The sequence below is a fragment of the Ascaphus truei genome, chromosome 4 (genome assembly GCF_040206685.1).
Source record: "Ascaphus truei isolate aAscTru1 chromosome 4, aAscTru1.hap1, whole genome shotgun sequence".
In the NCBI taxonomy this organism is placed as follows: Eukaryota; Metazoa; Chordata; class Amphibia; order Anura; family Ascaphidae; genus Ascaphus; species Ascaphus truei.
In genome coordinates, this window is record NC_134486.1 from 308,455,028 (window position 1) to 308,474,347 (window position 19,320).

The window sequence follows — 19,320 nt, forward strand, 5'->3', positions numbered from 1 at the left end:
TAATGATATGCATTCACAGTGTATCACTCCTGTTATCCATTTTAACATGGAGTCGTATACGCTACAATCATATCCACCATGGTCCCCCAATAGAAAGTTACGAGCCCTGACCCGTGCCCTTTTTGCTGGGTACCGCGGTAACAGGACCATTGAAAAACTCTGGGGACCCCAGGTTCATTTAGGATTAAATAAAATAAAATAATAATCTTGCACAGCCGATTGCTGCTTTACTGTATTTGCTGTGAAAGGGGCCTTCAATGTATTGCTTGGCAGTGTTTGCTGTCTTACTCTGTGCTGGTCTGCCACCTAGTGTTCACTGTGGGTTCCGGCACCAATACTCAGCGGTGATTCCTGGCCTGTGATATCTGAACTGGGATTAGTGAACTACAGGTGTAGCCAATGTTATTGAACCCACCGGTGCGTCAGAGGTGCACAAATGCAGATGCATCATTTTCATAACACGTGTTACCACATTTGGAAATATGGGGGCAGTGGTAAATGTTGGATACATCTGTAAAAGCAACGGCCAAAGACAAATGAAACGCAAGAAAATAAAGTAATCCTTCCTCTGTTTAGATCTTGATACTGTCAAATGTGTTTCCTTGTGAGATACACAGATTCCCAACAAGCTCTGAGAAACCCCAAACATTACCACATAATATATATATGCATATAAGTGTCAAAAGGAGAGCTAGTGGGCGTGACTACATGTTTTTCACACATGGCTTCTCCATTTTGGCTTTATTTTTGTTAAATAAATCATGACAGTGTAATATGTCATTTGTTCTTGTTCATCTGAGGTTGTGTTTAACTAATTTTAAGACCTGCTAAGGAACAGATGATTGTTATTATGTCCTGATATTGTATTGTATTGTATGTCTTTATTTATGTAGCGCCATTAATGTACATAGCGCTTCACAGTAGTAATACATGTGGTAATCGAATAAATAACAGATCATGGGAATAAGTGCTTTAGACAAATATAACATTAAGGAAGAGGAGTCCCTGCCCCGAGGAGCTTACAGTCTTAATTGTTAGGTAGGGAGAACGTACAGAGACAGTAGGAGTGAGTTCTGGTAAGTGCGTCTGCAGGGGGCCAAGCATTATGTATCGTGTTCAGAATATCCACAGTGCTATTCATATGCTTCTTTAAGCAAGTGTGTCTTAAGGTGGGTCTTAAAGGTGGATAGAGAGGGTGCTAGTCGGGTACTGAGGGGAAGGGCATTCCAGAGGTGAGGGGCAGTCAGTGAAAAAGGTTTAAGGCGGGAGAGGGCTTTAGATAAAAAGGGGGTAGAAAGAAGACATCCTTGAGCAGAACGCAAGAGTCGGGATGGTGCAGAGTGATATGTAAAACCATAGAATTCAAAGAGGGCATACTTTTTTTCCCCCACACAACTGTATATATATATATGCTCAAAGAGTAGTGCATTACCTGGCGTTTATGTTATAATTGCCACGTCAAGGTGCTTCAATTTGTATTTATTTGAATGTTTTAGTGGGTTTTTTTGTGTGCTTATTATCTATGTATATATTATTATTTCTCTTTGTTTATTAGTGTTATTAGTATATCAAGCAGGAGTCCGCAGCTCTGGGATAGTGTCTGCTCCGGCCTCCGCGCTGCGTTAATCCCCCGGGGCCACGCCCATCGCGGTCACGTGGCTGCGAGCGGCTGTGGCTCAGCTGTATACGGCATGCGGTTTGCAGGTTGTGCAGTGAGGAGGGATCACACGTCTAATGGGGCGGTGAAGGATTTTCGGGGGGATTCATCGATACCCACAATGTAAATCACTCGCAAAGATTTCTGAGAGCTTATATAATGCAGGATAACGAGCTTCAAACGGAATATGCATAAAACCACTCTAAATATAGGTCTGTCAGAACTACAACCAATGTTTGCATTATATTGTGAGCTTGCTATTTATATGGTTGTTAGTGTGTTATTATTTTCCATGTACAGTATGATGTCTTTATGTGTCCAATGATGAACATTTGAATGACACTAAAATATGTTTGACTTTCACATTGTCTTGTGCTAATGATGATGTTTTAAGGCAGGTGAGGCCAACTCCAGTCCCCAAGGGCCACCAACAGGTCAGGTTTTCAGGATATCCCAGCTTCAGCCCAGGTGGCCCAATCAGAGGCTCAGTTAAAGGCTGAGCCTCTGATTGAGCCACTTGGCTGAAGCAGGGACTGATTGAGCCACCTGGGCTGAAGCAGGGACTGGTTGAGCCACCTGGGCTGAAGCAGGGATATCCTGAAAACCTGACCTGTTGGTGGCCTTTGAGGACGGGAGTTGCCCACCCCTGTTTAAGGGATTAGATCACTCACATATATTTAACATGAGCCAATGGTCACATCTGCTTGATGATGAGGGGTCTGCAGTGGTGATCCGGAACCTTTCCACAGGCCGGCGGGGGTGCTCTCAGGGGAAGGAAGTATTTATTTCCTGGTTCTGTATGGGCTAGCTGAGGGTTATTGCAGCCTTTTCCCAGGCGAGCAATGGTGCATTACAACAGTCGGATTTATTAACATAAACACTACATTATATTCAGTGGGAAGAAACAGCATTACTAAAAATGGAGGCATTTCTGCAGAGCAAAGCAGAAGTAAAACTGTCTCAAATGTGCCGTGTTTATCCTGAAGAGAGATCAGATAGTCCCCCCTGAGTTAAGGGTAAGTAAATATAAAGATGGGGTATCGCCTGCCCCTGCACTAGGTATCTGTTGATAGAAGGTTGGACCCTGTCTCTTTGCTGTTCCGGGGGCTTTGCTATTGTTTGTGCTGCGTTCTGCGTGGGTTTAGGCAGAAGGAGGGACACATTACAGCAGTCACTCGGACAGGTTTGCGGACGATGAAACACGAGTAGGCACGGCATTTGTTTGAGGACAAACTGATACTTTCATCAAACTAACAAGCTCTGCTGAACTGCGGGACACGCACCCCTCTTCTACGTCACTACTGATGTAGTAAAGTACTATTAATATCAATGGCTATTACAGTACTGATACTACTTATTTTTATGTACACCTGATGAACAACCCTGAAGGATTTAAAAGCTTGTACCATGGGCTGGCTGGCATATTTGATCCCATGGGCAAGTCCAACCAGCTGTCCCTGGAACAAGGCGGCCCACACACCATACATAGATGCATGCTACATGCACTGTACACACCATACATAGATGCATGCTACATGCACTGTACACACCATACATAGATGCATGCTACATGCACTGTACACACCATACATAGATGCATGCTACATGCACTGTACACACCATACATAGATGCATGCTACATGCACTGTACACACCATACATAGATGCATGCTACATGCACTGTACACACCATACATAGATGCATGCTACATGCACTGTACACACCATACATAGATGCATGCTACATGCACTGTACATACCATACATAGATGCATGCTACATGCACTGTACATACCATACATAGATGCATGCTACATGCACTGTACATACCATACATAGATGCATGCTACATGCACTGTACACACCATACATAGATGCATGCTACATGCACTGTACACACCATACATAGATGCATGCTACATGCACTGTACATACCATACATAGATGCATGCTACATGCACTGTACATACCATACATAGATGCATGCTACATGCACTGTACACACCATACATAGATGCATGCTACATGCACTGTACATACCATACATAGATGCATGCTACATGCACTGTACACACCATACATAGATGCATGCTACATGCACTGTACACACCATACATAGATGCATGCTACATGCACTGTACACACCATACATAGATGCATGCTACATGCACTGTACATACCATACATAGATGCATGCTACATGCACTGTACATACCATACATAGATGCATGCTACATGCACTGTACATACCATACATAGATGCATGCTACATGCACTGTACACACCATACATAGATGCATGCTACATGCACTGTACACACCATACAATAGGTAAGCTCCGTACACATGCAAACACACCACATACATATGCACACACATCATACACGTACCACATATGATAACAGACCAAATACACACAGCAGATGCATGCAGCATGCATGAACTGATACACTATATAAACACATGCAGACAACATACACGCAGTGCATCCTATTCATATAGGCACACACACAATATATATGCACAATGTACATACAGATTTAACACACTTGCACACAATGGCAATACATACATCATATACGCACGCACACCATACATGCATCATATAAATATGATATATATATATGTATATTTACACATACCCACACACCCACCATACACATGCATCATATATGTACACACAGCCCACCCATAGACATGCATCATAAACACATACACATGCATATATAGAAAGAAATAACCCTGCTCTCTTAATGTAACCAGGTATTTGTAACTATGTATTTGTCATCGTAAATCTGCCATGGGCATACTTGAAAATGAGAGGTAACAACTCACAATGTATTACTTCCTTGTAAAATATTTTATAAATAAATATACACACACACACACACACGCACACGCACACGCACACGCACACGCACACACACACACACACACACACACACACACACACACACACTTAATTCAATTCAAACATTTTGAATATTCCTAAATTAAAAAGTCAACATTTAAAATCTTTTCCAAAATCTACAAAATTCAAATTGAAAACTAAATATTTAACATGACAAATGTAAAATCAAATAGGGAAATTTTTTAAAAATGACAATTTAAAATGTTACTTTTGGGATCTACGAATAGCAATAAGTACTTCTCATGGGATAGTAATTTAGATGGATTATATATCTATCCATTATGCTCATCTTTCAATCCGTGGGTTTCAGCTATGATTATATCATGATGGAGGTACCACGGATCTTCTAACTGTTTTCAAACCATTATATATGCGGTAGTTAAAGACTGTTATTATTTCGGTGCAGTGATGCTCAGGTAGCACAGCCCATCCCTGAGCAGTATGGTCACATTGAATCTGTGCCCTGAAAAACTTGCAACCTAATAACTTTTCTTATTTTTAACATGGTGGTGCCGATTATATGTTTTTACCAAATCACAATTCAGCTCAATTGATTCCTCTTCAGTCTCCTTTCTACCTCCAGAGCAGCAGAAGGAAAAATGTATTTGCTCGATGCGTATTATTTCCAATCTCACAGGCCAGCACATGAGCCAGATACACTCCCAGTGGGTCATAGGAATCTATAGTATACTCCGGTCCCAAGAAACCCAATTGTTTTAGCGCTACTTGAGCACTAGATTTGGCTATTTTGTATTATATACCTATTTTATACCCACAAAATGCTGGAGGGTCTGGTGTAAGGTGAAATAAACTTATCTGGGTAACAATTCAGGAGTCAAGTGTCATACTTTTCACAGAAGCAAAGAGAAGATGCTGTGCATCTTTTTATTCTTTAGGCACCTTTGTGTTCAGGGCTTAATAAGTTAAATTGAGCCGATTCACACCTTTAAAAAATGTTTTTCAATTGTTAAAATACAGTGAGATTTGGTTAAATTTTTTTTAACATGTTTCTGGTAAACACATGGTTTAGATGAGTTTATCCGTTTTCAGAATTTGGTGATAAGGTGTTTGCCAGTCGTCAAAACTGTTAGCTTAGCTCCTTTTCTGTGTCTGCATAGTTATTATGAAGCCATCATCCGTTAAACAGATACACATAAGTGGCTGATGGCGGAACAACCGCTGGTTCAGCCGGGTCGGCTTTCAGGAGCCCATCCTCCCACGCACTGGATCATATTTCCGCACTTATTTTAGCAACAATGTTCCAGAAGTTCTACAGGTCGCATTCTCCGCCCCACACCCTCCCTGTGGTGTGGGGTCTTGCCTAGCGACAGCGGAGGTAGTCCACCTAGATGGTCCTAACACAGAAGTTGAATCCAGCGGAAGTCGGCCCAACTTCCGCATTCGCTGCCTGGGTGGACTCCCTCTGCCGCGGACAGGTAAGGCCCCGCATGCCCACACTACAGCCAGGGCCTTGTGGGAGGAGGTAGGAGAGGAGGGGGCCCATCGCGGGCTTGAACGCAGTGTTCCCATCAAGAAGCTATACTTTTTTGTTAAGATGAAAATAAGTAAAACAGTTACTTTAAGGGCGATTGCATATTTCTAGGGAAACCCCGCTAAATTAAGCCGCCCCTTTAAATTTGTACAACTCTGAAAGTTGTTTGAAATGATGAAACAGATGTAAATGTGATAAAGAAGGAGTTATGTGTCTATTGTAAGTGCATGTTAAGCTACGTGTGACCGTGCCCTCAATACTGTAAGTATGGGCGAGGCTCCGTGTCCTGCTGAATCATCAGTGCTGAAATTGCAGGGAGCGCATGGATTAAATTAAAGGATGCAAAATGCCAAAGGAACGAAGCTCTTTTAACATGACCATTGGCAAGAGATTTCAGGCGGAATGATATTGTTCTCTGGCTCGTGGTTGCATGGTTTGGGGAGAATGATGTTGCTTCGGTTTGCATCCCATCGTACTGACCCTCCGTCCGTCCCTTTCCTTGTGAGTTAAAAGCAGGCAATGTAACCGGCAATAGACACATTATGACTAATACCTGCAATGTAGGCAATATAGGGTAGCAGTCCAGTAGGTATCTCCCCTCCCCCCCCCCCCCCTCACATAATAGCATTACTGCACACAATTTGATGTATATTGATGTTGTTTCCTGGGACTGCTGGAAATGTGCTGAGACATTATAGTCATTTATCGGCTTTCCAAGGCAGAAGATAACGAATCTCTCTGCTGTCAGATGGAGGCTTGTCGCAATGCGTTGCAGGCCCCTGGTCTGGCAGAAAAGGGGTTAAAAGAATACAGCTCCACCCCGTTAGAACGCAATCCGTTACAACGCGAATCCGCTTATAACGCGATGCAAGCGTGGCTCCAATTTACGTATTTACGAATACTTTACAACACGATTATTGGTGTCTTACTTTATTGCACAACGCATACAATTGCACATTATTTCTAACGCGATCCGCTTATAGCGCGATGTGATTCTTTGGACCCCAAGCACAGCGTTATAAGGGGGTTGAGCTGTACCTAGCTATTCTCATTCATTCAGGTGACGTATGGTGCATTAAAGCGTCATAGCCATGGGGCAGCTGCTTATCAGTGTTGCATGCGCGTGTCACGTCTCGCCTGTGTCATTTCTGTGCGTCTGTGACACGAGCACCTGTGTACTGCACCTCATTGCATTGTCACCCTGGCCACAGCAAACACATTACCCAAATCGTGTTTATTTGTGGTGTTTGCTGAAGTCTGTGTTTGAACATTACCTCACGGGGTGATTTCCATTAGAAACCCAGCCTACTAAATGATTTACAGAGGATGACAGTTGGTGGATTCATTGTACTATGTTACCATGGGGGGCAAAGGTCACAGCAGTATGCCTGGCTGATTCATGGGCTGGGTAATCTGATACAGGAATTAGCTCATTGCTTCCTTATGCATCCTTTAAACCTTCATGTTAAAGGGATAGTCCAAATTATATATATATAACATAGATGGAGAACTCACCAAATATTGTAAAATAAAAAAAAAAAAAGTATATTAGGGTGATAACCGTCCAGGGGATAATATAGAGAATCAAAAAGATGGACAGGCGCCCGTCATTGCGCAAATGTTGGATTTATCAGCTCAATATTTTGGCCCATACATAGTTACATAGTAGATGAGGTTGAAAAAAGACGTACGTCCATCAAGTTCAACCTATGCTAAATTTAGACAACAGATACTTTATCCTATATCTATACTTACTGATTGATCCAGAGGAAGGCAAATAAAAAACACCATTAAGGGGGGAAATTAATTCCTTCCTGACTCCAAGAATTGGCAATCGGATTAATCCCTGGATCAGCATCCTTCCCATGTATACTTATTTGGTATATCCCTGTATACCTTTCCCATCTAAAAAGATGTCCAACCTTTTTTTGAACAAATCTATTGTATCTGCCATCACAGTCTCCATGGGTAATGAATTCCACATTTTAACTGCCCTTACTGTAAAGAACTCTTTCCTTTGTTGCTGGTGAAATTTCCTTTCCTCCAACCTTAAGGGATGGCCCGAGTCCTATATATATATATATATATATAAGCATTTCTCAAGAGCATACATGGGGTCTTGAGAAAGGCTCATGTATGGGCTGAAATGTTGAGCTAATAAATCAAACTTTTGTGCTATGACGAAGAGCACCTGTCATATTCTTGATATTCTCTCTCTATAAATATTATTTTAAAAATGTGCGAAAAATACATATTCTTTTTTTTAATCAACTTATACTATAAGGCAGCGGCGCGTAAACTGGGGGGCGCGGCCCCAGGGGGGGGGGGAGAATTTGCAGGGGGGGGGGGGGCGTGGGCTGTTACAGAGGCCCATGCTCTTCCCCCAGGCATTTAATTTAATGCCGGGTGAGGCCTCTGTAACCTCACTTACCTACTGGCAGCCGGGTCTTCGGCAACGCGGCGTCAAATGACGCTGCGGGGTCATGTGACGGCACACGTCGCCATGGCAACGCGCGGCAAAGGACGCGTGGGGTCACGTGATGTGACCGGGAACGTCATTTGAAGCCGTGCCTTTGGGGGAGGGGGAGCGCGAACGCTACGGCTCCTAGGAAGGGGGTCGCAGCTGAAAAAGTTTGCGCAGCGCTGCTATAAGGTTATGGTATGTCAAAAAACAACCCATACTAAACAGCAACCTGTGAGTTCATTTTTATGTCCCTTAAACCTGCTTTTTCACAGTGTTTAAACTGCAGAAATCACATGCAAATAAGCACTAGCAGCTTCTCAAAACCAAAACCAACCCTAACTTGACCGGTCCGAACAGACAAAATATCTTTAATATTTAATTCTAATAATAATAGCTTTATTTCATATAGTGCTTTTCTCCCAATTTGACTCAAAGCGCTTCACAATTACAGTACAGTGCGCAGTATGCAGCATATAGGATTGTTACAGACACTCCCTGCCCCGAGGAGCTTACAATCTACGTTTTTGGTGCCTGAGGCACAGGGAGATAAAGAGACTTTCCCAAGGTCACAAGAGGCTGACACTGTTTCAATCTCAGTGACGTTGCTCTCAGACACTGAGCTGCTCCTTCGGCTCTTTTCGAGGCGAGGTTTTGCTGCACAAGCTGTGTGATACAGCAGGCACCAGCTCTAAGTGAAATCCATGTACAGTATACAATGGATGGGAAGCCAAGGAGTGACACGTTCGCCAAGGAGTGACACGTTCGCCAAGGAGTGACACGTTCGCCAAGGAGTGACACGTTCGCCAAGGAGTGACACGTTCGCCAAGGAGTGACACGTTCGCCAAGGAGTGACACGTTCGCCAATGAGTGACACGTTCGCCATGGAGTGACACGTTCACAGCGCATATTGGCATGTCATTGCAAAATAAACGTATGCATGTACTGCTGAATTTCAAATGTTTCTATAATCATACTGTCAAATTCTACTGAATTCAGCAGGATATAGACTAATTGGTCAGCATTAGTGACTGAGAATTGCCTAAAGATGAACTACCTCCAATTAATTTTTTTTTCTTAATAAAATAAAAAAGAAAAATCCTCTCTTTTTTCTTTTTTTTCTATTATCTATGACAAAATGATAAAGTAATTACAGAGGGCAGATTCCTACCAGTTCTATGTAAGGGGATGACAGCCATCTAAAAGCTCAAGTGGGGCGTTGTGCCACAGTCACCAGGCGGCACAAGAGGAGGGAAACGGGTGCAAAGATAAGGCTCCATATTGATCAGCGGGAAACCACATGGAGAGCGGCTGCAGATTTTACGTGGATAAACTTGGTGCTGTTTTGCCCCCGCTTGAAGACTCTGATTATCCCCCCAGAGTGTTACTGCCTAAGGCCTCGGATATAGTGCAGAGCCTGTATATAGAGCCTGTCGCTTGAGCGATGTATGGACTTTGATTTCCGTGCGACGGGAAGGCAGGGCTGTGACGTCACCAGGCTGGTTCGTCCTGATTGGGTGAAATGCCTACTTGACGCGGCCGTCGCACAAAAAAAATCAATAAATGTTGTCGCGCCATTGCGCTTCACCGCACTATGGCCGGCCTCATAGAGGTGCTCCATGTTGTTCGCGCAGCATGGCCGCAGGATAAGAATGCAATGAAAGAATAACTGTAGAAAACCTGATACGGTTTATAATTTAAAAAAAAAAAAGCACATGAAGAAAAATGGAGATTTTAAAGTCAATTATGGCTACTGAAACTCTGACACTTTTAACCATTCAACCAGTACTTGGGGGTACGGAGGATTAAGCTGTGTGTTCTTACTGACATTTGGCTGTTGGACGTAAGTGACCATTGGCTCCCAAATTGCCAAATATCTGACATATGTTGGGAAAAATTGATGAAATCTAAGCGGGTGTTTTAAATGTAATGATATTTGTATCACAAACAACTTATAAGGCCGTCTCTTGGACTGCACCCTGTGAAGACAAAATAAGATGCCCATATTTTATCCATAGTAAAATAACTTCACGGATTCTAGTGTATTTTTGAATATGTAAGATCCCAAGTAAAAGTGTGAAAATCGCCTTGGGGCAATTGTTTGCTTTACGCAGATTTGAGGAAAATACTGCAGCTTAATAATAGAGATGCAAGGATTTTACCATGTGGGGTGCAAAGATAAACATTCAAACCTCCCAGCAGGTGGCTGGGATGTAAAGAAGTGTAGCATGTTACAGCACACGTTCAGTTAGGGGGGAAAAGAGGCCGGGTCTCGCCTATTACAGCACTGCTCTACAGGAGAGTACCTTTTTGACAGATAATATTGATATTTTTCCAACACCGCCATGTTTTAGGTAACGTTGGACAGAAATTGAGATTTGCAACAAACTGATTGCTGTGTGCAGCACCTAATTTGGGAATTAGTGGAGATTCCCATTCATCGTTATAATAAGTTTCCTAATTCTCTGACAGCTTGAATCCTGAATTTTAACACATTATTCTAACAGGAAACGTCTCCACCATCATTTTTGGCATTGACCTAATTTGTGCATTAAATATCCTTTTCTAAACAGTCCTGCTGTATATTGCAGTCCCAGCCAGCAATGAGTTAACCTATTGCATGTTAACATATTGAATTTGGTCGAGGTTGGTATTCGCCGCTAGCGAAAGTTGTCATTCGCTTTACGCCGACGACGCGGGCAACAAGGTCTTTGATTGGTTCAGAGGTTGTCACATGTGGCGACAGCCTCTGAAAAATCAAATTTGACTGTCTTCAAAAATTCTCGTCGCTCCCATCGCGTCGCGCTTACTATAAGCACATGCGACGGCGGCAATACATTTGTTTTGCCGCAACGTCGCCGGCACTATAAGCGCAGCCGTAGATGTTGTAGTGTGATGTTTGACCTGGCACCTGCTCCTTGTGCCACTACGCACGTATTGTATACAAATCTAATGCTAACCACATGTTTGCTTTGTATTTTAACCTCTTGCAAAGCAATCTGTAGCTGGCGCCCTGTCATCACAGATACTTTGCTGTGGTGCTGTGCGCCTTGTGAGTTTGGATGGGTGTATATGTGACAGTGCAGTACACACATTTTTACAACTTCATAGATACGCAGCAGCAGCAGCAGCAGCAGCGACCGCCTCCCTGTGCACAGAAGTTTGTGTCACTGAGGAGCTTTGGGACTGTGCACAGGGAGTGGCCTGCTCTATATGCTGCCAGTCCCTGTGGGGAGAACACAAAGCTCACATTACACCACAGAGAGCACACACTGAATCAGCGTTCTGCTTTGTGTGGGCTATAATTCTTCATTAATCTGAAGCATTTTTGGAGACCTGCGCACCGCAGGCTGAATATGAACGTGTTTCTGGATTGGGAGACAGATGCTGCAAGTGATTGCCGATGGAACAACGATGTTGCTTTTTAACTGTGCCCTCCAGGCCTTCCAGTACATGACACCGGGAAAAAGGTGCAGTATACACGTGTGAGTGGAGTATACACATGTGAGTGGCAGTGTGCACTTGCCTGCACACAACACTGATGGACTTATGCTGGTTAGTTTATTCTGTTTCCAGAAAAGAAAGCACACACATCTAAGACATTTTGAAGCTCCGAAAAGACCATATACATTTTCACACTGGACCAATTGAAGGTCTCAAAGTAGTATAGTTTCCTCCTCAGCCCATACAGCTCAGAAAACTCATGGCATATATGGAGGTGACATATGCCAGGAGCAAAACCAAAGGCTTTTCCTAAGTGGGTCTGCAGACAAACAGGTCGAAGCATCTACTCAAGCTGTGGATTTTCTTTTATGAACACCGTGGGCAACCTCAGAACATGACTTGGTGCATCATCCTCCGTCTAGAAGCGGGGAAACGCATGGTGCACTGAGAAAATGAAAAGGGAGTGCACCTCGGGGTCGTGCCGAGCCAAGCGGCACACTCAGGGCTCCCTCTCACGAGCGGTGAGTTGGATAAACTTCTCCTCCTTGTCTAAGCAGACCAAGAAGTTATTTCGCAGTGATGGGGAGCTCTCCCAGTGTAGGGATCAGGTGGAAGGTGAGGATGAGCCGTGGACGTGTACAAGACACAGTGGAAAAGGTGAATGAAGGCATGGGTGCAATTATCAATATGTGTTACACATGCACTATGTATGTATATAATATATATATATATATATATATGTGTGTGTGTTATCTCAATGGTGTTCAATCTTTGTTGCGTGGAACAATATTTAACTGGTCATGAAATCATACGTTCTGGTTGTCATTTGTTCCTCATTTCCTAATGATTCGAAAAGGTCACTAAATGTTATTTTGCAATGTTATAATTTAAATACGAGGTGTAAAGATGTTTGTTTAGTTAAAAACATAAGTCATACTATAGTGATAACAGCTCCAGGTACGTGGGTTGAGGTTTCAGTACATTCTGAAAGAGTTATCAACCTAATGTAACCTTATTCGTTTCCAATTTACGGGTAAGGATTGAAGATTTTCAGTTAATATTGTTGTAACAATATTTTTAAGCTGGGGTATTAAAAAAAAAAAAAGGTTTATTGAGCATATAGGACGGGTTCTTGGAGGTACTTCAGTTGTTTCTTTATTTGTCTTTTTTTTCAATTACAATTAGCGAATGTACGAATCAGCCCACGATATACACAGGCCACATTATCAGAGCAGTCTGCGGGGGTCTTTATAGAGCTATGCCCACTCAGGAGCTGGAGAGGGCCATATCAGAAGTCCAGCATCAATTCCCTTAACCACTGATTTGCTGTGCATAGGATTCAGATAAAAGCAATGTAAGATAAAAGCAATGTAAGATTTGTATTTATATATCTGGTGTGATTTCCCCAAACAGTTTTTGATGTTGGTAAAACAGAACTGGTGCTGCTGCTGGTAAATGTACACCAAAATGAGCTACTTTTGGGTCGTAATAATACTAATAGCATGTTCTTGTATAGCGCTGCTAGTGTTACATAGCACTTTACAGAGACATTTTTCAGGCACAGGTCCCTGCCCCGTGGAGCTTAGAATATATGTTTTTTGGTGCCTGAGGCACAGAGATATAAAGTGACTTTCCCAAGGTCACAAGGAGGTTCCCCTGCTTCAAACTCAGGGCCAGTCAGTGTCTTTACTCACCGAGCCTCTCCTCCAGTAGAATGTGAGCGCTGTATTATAGCGTGTGAGCGCTGTATTATAGCGTGTGAGCGCTGTATTATAGCGTGTGAGCGCTGTATAATGTGATAGTTGATGTTTTTGTCTGGTTTTACCGTTGTCACCCCCCTTTTTTTCAACATATAGGTGGGAAGCAGGGGATCCCCAGAGCTGAACCGCATTTATTTCAGCTTCGGGACGCCCTGGTCTTCGAAATATTTACCCAGGAAGGTGCCGCTGGTTACTGCCTGGTTGTTTAAATACCTGCGTCATGCTGGCCAATAGGTAGCCGCACTCCCGCGTAATGTGGGAGATTTAAAGGCCATTTTATTTCCCCTGGAGTGGTTGCTACCGGTAACACCTTCCCCAGTAAGTAGCTTGGGAACCAGCGAGTCCCCAGAGCAGAAATGAATGCTCCTTTACAGAGGCAATCCCTGCAATATCCTACATGTGTGTTTTTATTTTTCTAATACATCAGTTCTGTAGTATCAGATCATTTACTCACTTTTATTTTAAAATTCAACTCTTAATGCCATTTGTTTCATGAGTTTTAATATACTGAGCATCCTTTGATTTCTATAGCAGGGTTTTATCCCACCTCCCCAGCAGTGCCAGATCTTTGTAACCCTTCCCTGTTTGTGGTGACTCGTTGCCAATGTTCCCATCAGTTTGAGCGTCAAACTGTAACAATAGATAATGTTACCTTGGTAATATAAGAATCCATTGTAGCTGCTGAGTTACACTGACTGAAGGATTGATTGAAACTGAAAGGCAGCCATTTAGTGAACCCTGGGATGCAGGATCTTTGCTGATCGATCACGGAGAACAAATCCATCGGCAGCTTAGGTAATTTGATTCAATAAAGATAATCAAATCCTGCATATATATATATATATATATATATATATTTTGTTTTAAGCGCAGCTTGAATTGCCTCTTTAACTAGGCCTTCTCCTGAGCTGTACAGCTGACGCCCGTTGTTATATGTATGTGTTCATGTTGCTAATAACCTGGGCACTGATTCTGTCCTAGATAAATCAGTGGCACCATCCAGGGTAAATAAAGCTCTCACCGCTTACACTTTAACCCCACCGTTGCTGTGCATCGTTGCTAACTGCTTAGGTGCCAAACAAACTTAGGACAAGTTTCACAGCTACTAAAGTCCATTCTGCCACTTAAATAAATAGCATTGTTTTGTAAGTGTTTTTGTTAGGCATATTTAAAGGGGATTACAACCACGGTCGTTTTTTTTAATAGAAAAGAATCCTATTCTAATGGTTAATACAATGAAATGTAACCGCACAGCCACGGTGAGGTTCACCGCTGCACTACATTAAATAGTTATTAATAATGTAATAATTACATTAAAACAAAAGTAAACGTTTGAGATAAAAGGGAGGCAGTACGTGCATTCCTGCACAATGTGGTTGCTTTTCCTGTAATAGCCTCCCTGGAAAACGTTGTTTTGCAGGAGTGTGGATCCGCATGTCAGCAGTATTTAGCACGGTTCGAGTTTGGTTCATTTTAAGTAATTGCCATTTTCAGTTACCAAAAGGATGCCTGACAGTAGCTTGGATATATTGCAGCTGATAGATGGATTATTCTAAGCTATTAGAGCAGCATGGGCTATTTCAGGGGCTTATACCGTATCAGGTTAAAGGCCACACACAACTTCAGTGCCTCTGTCAGACCAAATGGGCCTTATAGTGGGAATTTCTCCTACTCCGCTGTTTATTCATGCAGCAAAAATCTGGGATTTAGCCTAAAATAGAAAGATAAAAATCAGTTTAGGCAGAATAATACACCTTTTACGGTAGTATCGAGAAAACATGAACTTTTTTAATGACCTATTATGGATTGCACCTTTAAACAGCATAAACACTGCGCACACTCACTATCTTAAAAAGACTAACGTGCTGCTGCACTGAGGGGCAGCTTATGAATTCATTTACATGTCCACCATATAGCCTTAAAGCTGCAGTTCAGTCTTTTTTTTATTTTATTTATTTTTTTACTTCAATAGTTTCATGTGGGCAATCTCTAATTACCTAAAGAACTGTATAGCTGCCAGTCAATTTGTTCTCCATGTATTGATAGGCGAAATTTGGTGACATCATTAGAGAAGGGATATGTTTATATTCTGCCTCTGTCACTCAGTGGAAGCTCATGAATATTCCTGAGCACTCCTGCACTGACATGTGCTAGAGGGAGGGCAGGGCTGACAAAGGGGTGTGTCAGGGCTTGTGACAGGACATGAAGGGGCAGTGCATTAGCAAATGGCTGTTAAAATAGAATACAAGAAAATTGGTCTTTCAAAGTTGTTTTTTTAAAAACAGAAAATGCTAAAAGTATTTTTTCTTACTACAGAACTGATTTATTAAAAAAAACACACATGCAGGATATTGACTGAACTGCAGTTTTAAAAACCTCTCTCCTCCCAGTCAACTGCCATAGACTGGATACATTGCAGACCGCTATTCTGGGTGCTATAATCCTTGTTAGCAATATAGCTGCGAACATGCCACTGATACTTACAGAGGCATATTAAAGAATCGGTTCTCTTCTGTGATCGCTGCACACATTGCTGTCTGTGGGTAATGCCTGCCTGAAATCCATCCATGTGAAACTCACCATTTCTTCTTTGTCCTGGTGAAAGACTTACTATAGGACTGTATGCTCTGCCTGATCAGATGGGGAACATACTTTAGCGCCTTTTTTCCTAAACACGGTGTTATCATTTATTTCAAGGCACGGCCCCATTTAGTTGGTGCTTTTTTCTTTTGCAGATCTTAGTGGTATTTTTTACACGTAATTATTCACCTGTGAAATTCTGTAGTTTAGCAATTTATTTTCTTTCTTTTTCTGATTACCTTCATGAAATTTCCAAGAGCTGTATTTTAGTAAAAATACATATCTAACTGTGCACTACAACTACTACATCATGGTAATATATATATATTTATATATATATATATATATATATATATATATACATATAGCAACTGTAAATATTACTGTATGCTCATTTGCATGTCTTAAGACAGGTCTGCAACCCTGTCTTTCCCCATTATCGCCCAGCATACAGCGCTTCCACTGCAGCAAGGGATTCTGGGAAATGACATGCAAATGAGCACTCAGTGCCACCTTTTGTCTCAAGCTCGTATTACACAAGCAAATCCTCAAGCCAATGCATGCTGTTTTAAACACAGCTTTTAGACAGAGGCTGGGATGAGATGCAAAGCCATTAAACCCACTCACAGACATGTTTCAACCTTGATGGGTATCATCAGTGTGAGGTTGGTTGTAATGGCTAAGCTGGTATATATATATATATATATTTTTTTTTTTGCTATATACATTATGTATATATATATATATATAGGTGGGTGGGGTTGCAGACCTGCCTAAGACATGCAGATGAGCATACAGGTATATTTGTGTGTATATATATATATATATATATATATATATATATATATATATATATATATATACATAATGTATATAGCAAAAATAGACAAAATATAAAACAACATAGATAAAACATAGATTTGAAAAAGACGCCAAAGGAATCTCCTGGATAAGGAGCGAAAGATATAATATAAAGTCCCCAGTCCGGTCCGGTTTTTGTTGCCAGTCTCTGCAGCTCTTCTTAAACCTAAACAGAAAAAAATGGAAGTGCAATGAGGGGCGCTCTCTGGTGGCACGTAGGAAAATCACCGCGGCTAGCAATGCACCCACAAGAACGGTGCAAAACGAGCTCCTTTTAATGCAATGAGTTTTATGTATGCTCGCATCTCGTAATCACTCCACATCCGCGTGCCCGCTAAGTCACTCGGCTCCACCCACCTCTGTGTCTCGCCACGCGTCACTCCGGCAGCGCTCGTCCATCTGCGAACACCCTACGCGTTTCATGTGTTTGACTCTCGCAGTCAGAATCAGTCGTACTCTCGAAACCCACTCACAAGAGTAAGTTTCAAACAAAGTTAATCATAACGCTATGACTCCCACCGCGGGCTTGTGCTGACTCCATGTCCCACGCAGCTGCGGCAACGCTAGTCCCGGCCCACTTCTGAGTCGACACGCGTGGATGAACGCTGCCGGACTGAGGCACGAAGACACAGGATTGGGCAGAGCTGAATGATGTAGCAAGAGCAATGACTTAGGCGGCGCTTATAGTGACCGTCGCGTGAAAACAAATGCATTGTCGCCGTCGTCTGCGCTTATAGTGCACACAACGGCGACAGCGACGGGGCGACAGTGCTAACAAAAATCTGGTAGTCACGGATATTTGATTTTTTCGGTGATGGTCTCCCCTTGCGGCCAATCAGGCCTCTGCCCTCCACTTTTGTGACGTCACTGGCCGTGCAGCTAGCGACGCCGCCTGAACTTAAAATATAACTTTCGCAACGGCGACGTCATTGGTCGCGTCGCCGGGACTATAAGCGCGGCCTTAGGCGTTCAGGACTAACTTTAATTGATTTTTATATAAGAAGAAAATGCAACTCAAACCTGAAACATAAAGAAGTTAAAAACAGAAGTTGACTCATTGTAAGCTGAATATAACGTGCTGATGTGACCCCTCTGAGTACTAGAGAAACCACTCAAGCCCTACTGTACATTGCAATGCTGTGGCTCACTGGAGGAGTTCAAGTGAATTGAAAACGTTGCTTTGAAGTGCAGACAATCGTAGTTGCCAACTTTAAAAAATGTAGCCCAGGGAGACTTTGCACCCCATGCACATTGGAGGAGTGCAGGACAACTGATAAAGATGGATAGGTGCAGGACAATAGAAAGGCAATAGGTGCAGACATGGAACAGGGAACTTGACCGCAAAATATAGAAACTCCATGAGGCCAGGAATGCAGTTGGCACCTAAGAAGTTTCCTTTCTTTTTTATGCTGAACCCCTTCAGTGGTACCTGCTTATATATTTACTGGACCAATCACCACCCAATATAAGCCCCGTTAACAAAATAAACGATGACTCAAACTCTGGTGCCACAGCTTTATTGGGACAGATACTAGTACATTAGGATTCTGCCAGGCAGTGAAATGTGTAGCGCTCATGGCTTGTCCATGGCTTGCCCGTGGCGTGTGACCCTGCTGAGCTTTTCAGCAGTATAGAATGATAACGTTCGGGCGCTCTGGGTTGGACTGGGTGCGAGGGCCGCTTGCCCTGACCCCGCAGCCCACCTTCTTTTTGGAGTGTAGAACAGGGCTTGGATTTCCTGACATAGCAAGTCATGGTTCTTCTGCCTCATGCATTCTGTATGGTTCTTTCAGGGGCATTTTAAACATAAGAGTAGTATTCTAAGTATTCTTATTAGTGCATTGATTTCAAAACCTTTCTTCGGACGGTGTGTACCTTGAACAATTTTTTTGCTCAACATCATTTTTGTTTTGTTTAATAACATAGTTGTGTAGTGCCTGTTTAAACAACCCCTTTACTCCTTTAACAGTAACTTGTGTTGTGTGTTGGCAGCTCCGCCAGCGTAGATAACGCTGAGAGATAACCTGTGGAAAAAGAGAAACCTCTCTATATTGGCTGCCAGATAAACATATCAACCTGTTTGCTCTGGAGCCTTGTTACGCTCACTGTCCTGTGAAACACAACCGGACACTCTCTGCCTGCTAAGCACACTCAG

The 19,320-nt window shown here is 42.6% G+C and overlaps 1 protein-coding gene across 9 annotated transcripts in view; it reads left to right on the plus strand.

Annotated features, from left to right (window-relative positions):
• NHSL1 (NHS like 1) overlaps nucleotides 1-19,320 on the plus strand; it is a 258,599-nt gene that overhangs the window by 109,104 nt on the left and 130,175 nt on the right. Inside the window, exon 1 of one of the 9 annotated variants that reach the window (XM_075597810.1) lies at nucleotides 11,727-12,579. The exons of 7 other annotated variants lie outside the window; for them this stretch is intronic. In XM_075597810.1, the coding sequence (XP_075453925.1) occupies nucleotides 12,417-12,579 (163 nt within the window). In that variant the 5' untranslated portion in view covers nucleotides 11,727-12,416. Of the gene's footprint in view, nucleotides 1-11,726; nucleotides 12,580-19,320 lie in introns of those variants that run through there. One more of the 9 variants, XM_075597819.1, reaches the window with a different exon arrangement.